Source organism: Mus pahari, chromosome 2, assembly GCF_900095145.1.
Source record: "Mus pahari chromosome 2, PAHARI_EIJ_v1.1, whole genome shotgun sequence".
Classification (NCBI taxonomy): domain Eukaryota; kingdom Metazoa; phylum Chordata; class Mammalia; order Rodentia; family Muridae; genus Mus; species Mus pahari.
In genome coordinates this window covers 129426348-129436099 of record NC_034591.1, presented here as the reverse complement: position 1 = coordinate 129436099, position 9752 = coordinate 129426348, and the positions used below count along the sequence as shown (strand labels likewise).

Here is a 9752-nt window from a genome sequence, read left to right as displayed (position 1 = left end):
TCAGAAATCTGCCTGCCTCTGTCTCCCAAGTGCTAGGATCATAGGCATACGCCACCACTGCCCAGCCTTTTTCTTGTTTTTAAGACAGGGTTTTTTGAAGTTACTCTGTAGCTGAGGGTGGCCTTGAGTTTCTGATTGTCTCGCCATACCACCAGGATTTTTTTTCCCCCTACTTCACTCACTCACAGAGGAACACAGCCCTGAGCCAACACCCAGGTGGGAAACTGTGATATGTTCCTGTGCGAAGAGCAAGCCTTCTGTTCGTGGGATTCTCAGCAGTGTAAAAGATTCAGGAGTGAGCCAGGTGGTGGCTGCTCACACCTTAAATCCTAGAACTCAGGAGGCAGAGACAGGTGGATCTCTATGCACTCGAGGCCAGTCTGGTCCATAGAGCTAGTTCTAGGATAGCCAAGGCTACCCAAAGAAACTCTTGTCTCAAACAAACAAACAAACAAACAAACAAAAAGTAAAACCACAGACGTGGGAGACAGGCACAGAAGCCTGGACTCCCAGTCCAGCTCTGCACAAGAAGTAAGCCCCAGGGCTGGGAACTGAAACTTGGGCCAGAGTCTGCACATGTCACGTGGGCTAGAGCAGCTCCGCTGTGGGATGAACAGCAATGGTGTCTCTCCCACACCCTCCTGCATCAAGTTAGAGCAGTTAGCCACAGGTTAGGCACTGAGGTGACCCTGCTCTGAGGGTAACGGGGAGCATGCCAACAGTGGCCAGGAGGAGGCAGCACAGAGCGCTAGATAGAAAAGGGTCTGCAGCCAGTTGAAAAGGGGTGGCCAGGAAGGTCCTTGCAGGAAGGAAGAAACAGAGGAAAACCAATCAGGAGAGAGACATCTCCTCTGGCTCAGCCATGTGATTCTGGAAGGAACAAGTCCCTGACAAGGGTCACTTAGTGAGCATAACAACACTGAGATACAGCCGGCAAGATGAGGTACTAGCATGCAGGCCAGACTACTTGGGTTCAGTCCCACACAGTGGCAGGAGAAAGGCAACAACTCCAGATAGTTATTCTCTCACTTCCACATGCAGTATGGCATGTGCACACCTGCACACACATGCATGCATGCACATGCATATGCGCATATGCACACATACATGCACACAGGCACTAATATGCACACATGCATGCACACACATTAATACTACAATATCCATGTATATACAACATCCTATTACACTCTTTTTAAATTTTATTTATTTATTTATTTACTTACTTATTTGAGACAAGTCTCTCTACAGAGCCCTGACTGCCCTGGAACTCACTTTGTAGACCAAGCTGGCCTTGAACCCACAGAGATCACCTGCCTCTGCTTTCTGAGTGCTGACATTAAAGGTATGTGCCACCACATCCAGCCCCATTACTACTCTATAAGCACCAGTAACACCCCACTTTCCAGAAGGCAAAACTGAGGCCCAAACATGGGGTGGGCAGGTGTTAGATGGCAGAAGCACCTGTACTGCACTAGGCCATATTGCCTGGTGGTTGGAGGGTCTGCCCTATTGCTTTGTTTTGACTTGTTTTAATCTTTGTTTTCATTTGCTTTATTCTGTTCTGTTTGTTTTGAGATATAGTCTCTTCCTAAATTGCCTAGGTTCCCCTGGAACTCGCTCTGCCTCCTCTCCCAAAGAGCCACTGGTTCTCCAAGTAGGGACTGCTTAGCCTCACTGAAGCACTCACAGGGAACTCTGGGTGGGTGGGGAGGATGGAATGGGGGAAATGGGAGCCAGCAGAGTGGCCAGACAGGGGCAGAAGGAAACTGAATCTGGTACACAGAGGTCCAGTTGAGGGCAGAGGGAGGCCCGGGGAGGGCTGCAGAGGCAGATGTGAACAGACAGAAGACTGTGGTCACAGAGAGGAAGGTCAGAGGTCGAGCTAGGGAGGAAGGCAGATGCACAGAGCCCTGAGTGCAACAGTCTGAGTCTGGCTGCAGGCAATAGACTGTGCTTCTCGGGTCGAACTTCCCAATGCTGTGGAACATTCTGTGGTCCTGTGCAACATCGAGTCGGACAGACAGACAACAAGAAAACAAGGCTCTGCTGTCAAGTGGGGCTGGGGAGGCTTGCATAACCTTCTCTGGTGGGTTCACAACAACCAGGTCACAGGGTCAGCACCCTATTCAGTCTGTAATGCAAAGCCTGCTTGGCTTTGCTCAACAGTTTCTTCCAAACCTATCCGTTGTCCTCTCAGTCCCTTTAACTCATCCATCCTGCAGACATTAATAGCAGTCAGTGTGTCCTAACGATGAACTGAGCAGACTGTCAGGCTCAGACTACGGATGCTTTACAGTACGCCCTGAGCACATGGCACCCAGTCCAGAGGCAGGGAGTATGCAGGGGCGGTGGATGGTCACCGACGGAAGAGCGATGAAGAAGCGTGACAGAGAAATAGGTGGCAGGCCAACAGTGTGGACAGGAAGCAGGAAGCCGAGAGATAACATCTGCAGCCCACAGAATCACCAACCATGCACAGTTTCTGTATATGCATATCTGTTTACCATCTTTTAAGAGTTTTTGAGACAAGATTAAGTTGACCTAGAACTCGCTATGTGTAGCCCAGGCTAGCCTGAATGAAAAGCAATCTTCCTGCCTTGACCTTCCAAGTGCTGGGATTACAGACATGTACCTCCATGCCCAGCTACGTAAACCTTTTTAACCATGAAAATCACTTATAATTCATAAGCCATGTAAAATAGACCGTGGAAGTTAGGCCTGGTCGCACACAGCTGCAATTCCAGTACTCAAAAGGCTGAGACAGGATCATAGTTGGTGGCTAGGCTGGGCCACAGGGACCCAATGAGACCTCATCGCAAAAGTTTGGGGAGTATGGCTCGGTGGTAGAACCCATGTCTAGCATGTCTGAGGACCTGGGTATTCTCTCCGGTACCAAAAATGGGGGTGGTGGGGGGGCAAACTAGGGACATATGTCAGTCCGAGAATGGTCACCTTGTGCACATAAGGACTTGAGAGCTCAGATCCTGAGATCCCATATACAAATGCCAGATGTTGTGGTACGCACTTGTAACCCAAGCACTGGGGAGACCGAGGCAGGAGGATCCTTGGGGTTCACTGGTCAGTCTAGCCTAACTGGTGAGCTTCAGGCCCAAGAGAGAGCCAATCCCAAAGGAGGTCGATACTACCTGAGCGTGTCACTTGAACTACACCCCGCATCCCACACCCCACACATAATGCACACCCACAGACTAAGAGCAAGGGAAATAAATGGTTTTAAAAGATTCCTTTGTCTTGGATCTGGCCTGGAGGCCACAGTCCAGCAGCCTCTGCCATAACTTCACGCAAGCCCCACGCTTACAGCCAGCCTGTGGGCAGACAAGGTAATGCTTACAATTCCACAGCTGAAGATGTCCACCTGCTTGGTCAGCTGCCCCACTCTGATGAAGTTTTCAGGCAGATATGCAGCTGAGGCCTGGAACAGGTGAGTCTTCATGACGGTATATTTGGTCTTTTTATTGTCGGGACACGGATGAGCTACCGGATGAGCCAGCTTGGGGTTAAGATGCTGGTCCAGCAAAACATTGGCACTGCAGGAAAGCAAGGGAAGAGAACCTATGAATTCTGGGAAGAAAAGGTTGCCGTGGAGACACACTGGCCAAACAATTTAGCACTGGGCAACATCAGCCCTGCAAATGGTGGAGGGGAGGCAGTCACAGAAGACACTCAACATGAAATAGCCAGCCATAAATGGATGGGGTCTAGGAAACCCACTCACTCCATTAAATGAAAATGGAATTGAAAATTGGTCTAGTTGCCCCAGGGACATGCAGGAGATGCAGAATTCTGCGCCCCACAGATGCCAGCCCTGGCCAGCCCCACCGCCATCAGGACAAGATCACTGTTCATCATGCCCTAACTCCTCTAAAGCTGTTCCCACTCCAAGCTCTGGCCTCGCCGGGGCAAACCCAGACACTGGCATCCTTTGTAGCTCAGTTTGCTCAGGTTGTAGAGAAGGGGAACATTTTTTTTTTTTAAAGGAGAAGTGAAAATATACTTTGATCCAGTCATAATTGGAAGGAGTTAACTCAGAGAATTCCTGGGGGGTGAGGGCAAAACGCTAGGCATCATGTATAGAACTGTTTTATTCTATTGCATTTGTTTGTGGGGAGGGAGCATGCATGCCACATCTTGCCGGGGGATCTCAGTGGGAAGTTTTGCAGGCATTGGCTCTCTCCTTCCATCATTTAGATTCAAGGGGTCAAACTCAGGCTATCAGGCTTGGCAGCAAGCATCTTCACCCCCTGAGCCATCTCACTGGCCCACCGAGCAGTATTTGAAAAAGACACCAGGCCAGACACGGTGGTAGCTCACCTATAATCCCCAGCACGCAGGAAACCGAGATAGGAGGGCTGCTGGGAGTTCGAGGCCAGTGTAGGCTACATAGTGAGCTTCAGGTCAGCCTGGGCTACACTGGCAAGTTAGAGGCCAGTTCTGCTCTACAGCAAGACTTTGTCTCAATAAACCAAAAAAAAAAAAAAAAAATCTTTTTATAAGCTGGGCATGGTAGCTCACGCCTTTAATCCCAGCACTGGGGAGGCAGAGGCAGGCAGATTTCTGAGTTTGAGGCCGGCCTGGTCGACAAAGTGAGTTCCAGGACAGCCAGGGCTACACAGAGAAACCCTGTATCGAAAAAAAAAAAAAAAAAAAATCTTTCTATAATAGCCAGCAACTCAAATATCTACTATTAGGATTATCTAAATAAGTGTGAGCAAGCCACTTCACCGCAAGGTTAAGAAATCACAAGAAGCCGTGAAACCTTGCAACACGAGGAGGTGACTCCCTGGTAAGTGGGGAAGCAGAGGAGGAACTGGGAGATGTGAAACCATCCAGCCTTAGGGGCGAGGATTTGTGTGGGAGGAAAGCAAGAAATTGAAAACAAGTCACGAGCCGGGCAGTGATGGCGTACGCCTTTAATTCCAGCACTTGGGTGGCAAAGGCAGGTAGATTTCTGAGTTCAAGGCCAGCCTGATCTACAAAGTAAGTTCCAGGACAGCCAGGGCTACACAGAGAAACCCTGTCTCGAAAAACCGAAAAAAAAAAAAAGAAGAAGAAGAAGAAAAGAAAAGAAAAACGAGTCACAACGCCACTGGATGGTGGAGCATGCCCAGTGTGATGGGGCCATCAAATTCAAGTCAGGAGGGGTAAGAGGAAAGGGCTTTTGTGCTGGCATGTACCCCAGAGAGGGAACCCCGAGGAACCCCAAGACTTCTATGGTTGTGCAGCTGGTTCTGCTAAATGCCTTGGACTCTTGGAATCTCTCCCATGATGGCAGTTCTCCTGCTCTTGGAAATCTGACACTAAGATGCGGGGATAGGAAATCTGGAAACCTCCCTGACAAGACCTGTCACTAACAGACAGGCAAGGCAGGTACTGAGCAAAATTCAAATGGGGAGCTCAAATCCCAAGGCTGGGCACAGCTCCCAGATGGAGTGCAGGCCGGCTCACTCCTGAGTAGATGGTCAAATGTTTAGGGTGCTGTGGCCTGCGGGGGAAACTAACCCAGAAAGGCCACAGACAAAGTGACAGCTTCACACCTCAGAAATACTGGATTTTGAAGATATGAAGAGAGAGCTAAGGTCCCCAAGGGAGGGGAGATAGAGGAGAAGAAGGGGGAAGGGGAGGGGAGAGACAGACAGACAGACAGATAGACAGACAGCAAGAACAGGAGCCGGCCTGGTCCTCAAAGCCTGGACCAGCAAGCCCAGCTCATCCTGCCCTCTCACCTCTTTTTTCTTTTTTTCTTTTCTTTCTTTCTTTCTTTTTTTTTTCCAAGACAGGGTTTCTCTGTATAGCCCTGGCTATCCTGGAACTCACTTTGTAGACCAGGCTGGCCTTGAGCTCAGAAATCCGCCTGCCTCTGCCTCCCGAGTGCTGATATTAAAGGTGTGCGCCACCACCGCCTGGCTGCAGTCAGTGCTCTTAACCACCGAGCCATCTCTCCAGCCCGCCCTCTCACCTCTTTACATTGCTGTGGATGATGTCCAGGCTATGCAGGTGCTCCACGGCTAGAAGCAGCCCTGAGCAGATGCTGGCCCGCTGTGGCCAGGGCAGCATGTCTGAGTTGCCCTAAGAGAAAAAGAAGGTATAAAAAGGGTCACTCCTGCGCCATTCTAAAGTCTTTATAGCCTGTCCTCGGACTGCTTTGAACCCATCCTTGGTCACGGGGCTCAGTCAGTGTGATGTACTACCTTGAGGTGATATTATTTGTATCAAACAGTGCTACTCGAAAGCCCAAGATCAGACACACTCATGCTGTGTGGCTTTGGGAAGGTACTTGAAGCCTCTGAACTTCTGTCCCCTTGGGCATGAAATGGACCCCGCGGGGTAGGGGGTGTCAGCTCAGAGGGCAGCTGGGGACAGAGTTCAGTTTAAGCTGTCAGCTACCATCCAGGTCCTGGATTTCATTCCCCAGTGCTGCACAAACCAGGCGTGGTAACATGTGCTTGCACTCCTAGCACACAGGAAGTAAAGACAGGAGGACCAGAACCTCAAGGTCACTGTCTGCCATATAGCAAGCTTGAGGCTAACCTGGCTACTGGTGACCCTGTCCCCCCCCCACCAAAAAAATCATAAGTAAAAATAAAATGAAATAAAGGATACAGTGATGTCTGTATTGAAGCTTTTATGAGCTTTCAAAAGAAGTTCACACTCTTTGAAGTCCTTAACTGGACTCCTAGACAAGAGCTATCTGTTCCGTCCTAGGACCACAGCCACTGGTTTACCTGAGCCCAGAGTCTGTCCTGCAGAGAACCGTTTGCCATGTAGGGGTAGATGAGGCTGTGGAACTGTCTTCCAGTGCAGAAACCCAGCAGAGGTAGGATGTTGGGGTGACAGCATCTGAACCCAGCACAAGTGTACAGTCAGGCATGAAAGAGCAAGAGACAAAGGCAGGACCCCCCCCCCGCCCCCTCTTCCCAGCTCAGACCACCAGCTACCTCCCAGCCGCCCCAGGCTCTGGTCCCTGGCGGCCTCACCCTATTTCCCTGCTATGCAGCCTGGCGCCATCCCCAACCCACTTCTGGGAAAAGGCTGCAGGATGAAGAACCTGCTAGAGGCCACCACACCCGCCTCAGGGTTATGAGTCACCTTTCTCCTCTTGGCTCTCCTCATGACTCTAGCCACATCTCATGGTCCACATGTGAACCATCCACGTGTCTACCTGGGAAAGGACACTTCTCTTCTGCCTCCCAGAAACCTCTTGCCTCACGAATCACCACGCACTGTTTTTGTTTTTATTTTTATTTTTTAAAGATCTATTTATTTGGGGCTGGAGAGATGGCTCAGTGGTTAAGAGCACCGACTGCTCTTCCGAAGGTCCTGAGTTCCAATCCCAGCAACCACATGGTGGCTCACAACCATCCGTAATGAGATCTGACGCCCTCTTCTGGTGCATCTGAAGACAGCTACAGTGTACTTAGATATAATAATAAAATCTTTAAAAAAAAATCTATTTATTTATGTCATGTATGTGAGTACACTGTCTCTGTCTTCAGACACACCAGAAGAGGGCATCAGATCCCCATTACAGATGGTTGTGAGCCACCATGTGGTTGCTGGGATTTGAACTCAGGACCTCTGGAAGAGCAGTCTGTGCTCTTAACCGCTGAGCCATCTCTCCAGCCCCATCATGCACTTGTTACACACAGTTTTCCATCCCCTTCGTGTGGCCACAGCCCAGGCTACCTCACAGGGCAACTACAGATGATCTTGTGCCAGATCACGCTGCCTTCCTGTGCCCTGCTTCACACCCATCTCATTCACCAGCTTTGCACACCTGTCCATCCTGCATGCACTGTGAAGCAGGAGCTACCTGGTTTCAAGTGAGCTCTCCCTCTATCCTGGGAGTAGCCTGGGCTACTAAACTGATAAATGGAGGAGTAACCACCGAGCCTATGAGGACACAGAGTTGAAGGGAGGGCACATGTCTGGTCTCCATTGAATGAGTATCTACATGGTTACACTCACTCGTGCGTGTTATCTCCTATGAAGAAGGCATTCCGAAATGACAAACTAGCTAGATGTGGTGACAAAGCCAGGACATGTCTCAGTCCCCTGACTGTCCTCTTCTCTCCCCAAGTCCCCCTCAGCTCTGGGATGGGAAGCCTTTGGTGTGCAGCCTTCCTGCCTCAGCATCTCAAGTGCTGGGGTGACAAGAGCCTGCCTCGCAGCAGTGAACAGATTGGAGGCTCTCTTACTTTACACCTGTAATCTTTGGGGGGTAGTGGGATGGGGAGTTGCTAGGACTAGAACTCAGGACCTTATCCATGCTTGGCTACATCTCCAGCCAGTTTGTAAAATAAAGAGTGAGTTAGAAAACATGTATTCTCCACAGACTGTAGACTATAGCAAGTGCCCTACTGTGTGTTCTGCTGGAAAAAGTCAACATTTCTTGAGAATTCTAACTTTTGCTGCATAAGAGAGCATAGACTCTGGACACAGTCCATGAAGACTCACACCCCCGCCCTGCCACTTACTAGCTGTGTGGTCTTGGGCCAAACACCGAGCCTCTCTGGGCCCCAACGTATACACTTATACAACTGTGGACCGGGGATCTGTGTTGCAACATTCTGATGACACTGGAATGAGTTTGTATATGCTACGACCTGAACATGTGCCCCAGAGTTTGTGTGTTGGAAACCGAGCCCCCAAGTTTATAGTCAGAGGTATTTGGAGGCAGGGTGCTTAGGAGTAATTAGGGTTAGGTAAGGTCATGGGCTAGGACTATACTGAGTCTCACTGTGTGATGCCAGCTGCTGTGGTATCCACTACATGAGGCCTCAATGGACACCCTCTGACCTCCCTGCCTCCAAAACCACAAAATAAACAAACTTGTGCTTTAGAAACCGCCCTCTCTGTGACACTCTGTGACAGCCAGAGAAAATGGCCCAGAACAATAATGGCAGTGCTTGCCTTGCACACAGGAACCGCTGCCTGCTTCATTAGGCCAGGGGCTTACCTGAGGCAGAGCTGCATCTCTGCCTGTAGGAATCTGTCCATGGACCCTGGACTCGAGCTGGCCACCTGTGGGAAAATACGCAGCTCCTGAAGACCCATCCAGCCTCAGCCCCGACTTTACCACTCCCTGCAGACACCCTCACCTCACCTCCCTGAGCTTCTTGAAGGCGAAGGCCACACCGTTCCTTTGACCCCGGTAGATATCAGCAAAGGTGCCCTCGCTGATTCGGTGGCTTTGGTCAAAGTCCTCAGTTGCTTGGACGACATCCACTTCACTCCAGAAAAGCCTGTCTCTGGACAAACTCAAAAGCCTTTCCTGCTTGGGGGCGGATGTGGAAGTGCTGCGATACTGGGGATTGGGAGAGAAGAGTGGATGGTAACCATGAAAGCTGGCCATCGCTGTCCCCCAGGGGTCCCTGGAATACCAAGGGGCTTCCCCTTCTTTGTTACAAGTGGTATCAAAGTCCAAATAACCACAGTTCTCTCAGCAGGGCTTTGGAGACAGCACATATGGGAGACTATACTCAGAAGTCCAGTTTCTATACCACCCCTTTCAAACACAGGCACACAGAAATTGATATTTTTGAAGTTACTTAAACCCTTATTAATCATTCTAGGAAATAGTTCTAGGAAACTATTCTAGACAAAAACAGGCAATTAAAGATGGATCTGTAGCCAGGTGGTGGTGGCGCACGCCTTTAATCCCAGCACTTGGGAGGCAGAGGCAGGCAGATTTCTGAGTTTGAGGCCAGCCTGGTCTACAAAGTGAGTTC

The 9752-nt window shown here is 50.1% G+C and overlaps 1 protein-coding gene across 1 annotated transcript in view; it reads right to left on the bottom strand.

Annotated features, from left to right (window-relative positions):
* Window positions 1-9752, bottom strand: part of Irak2 (interleukin 1 receptor associated kinase 2) — a 58432-nt gene that overhangs the window by 11584 nt on the left and 37096 nt on the right. Inside the window, exons 5-9 of the mRNA XM_021190871.2 lie at window positions 9128-9328; window positions 8981-9045; window positions 6747-6861; window positions 5981-6090; window positions 3356-3551 (exon numbers count right to left, since the gene is read on the bottom strand). Of these exons, the coding sequence (XP_021046530.1) occupies window positions 3356-3551; window positions 5981-6090; window positions 6747-6861; window positions 8981-9045; window positions 9128-9328 (687 nt within the window). The remainder of the gene's footprint in view (window positions 1-3355; window positions 3552-5980; window positions 6091-6746; window positions 6862-8980; window positions 9046-9127; window positions 9329-9752) is intronic.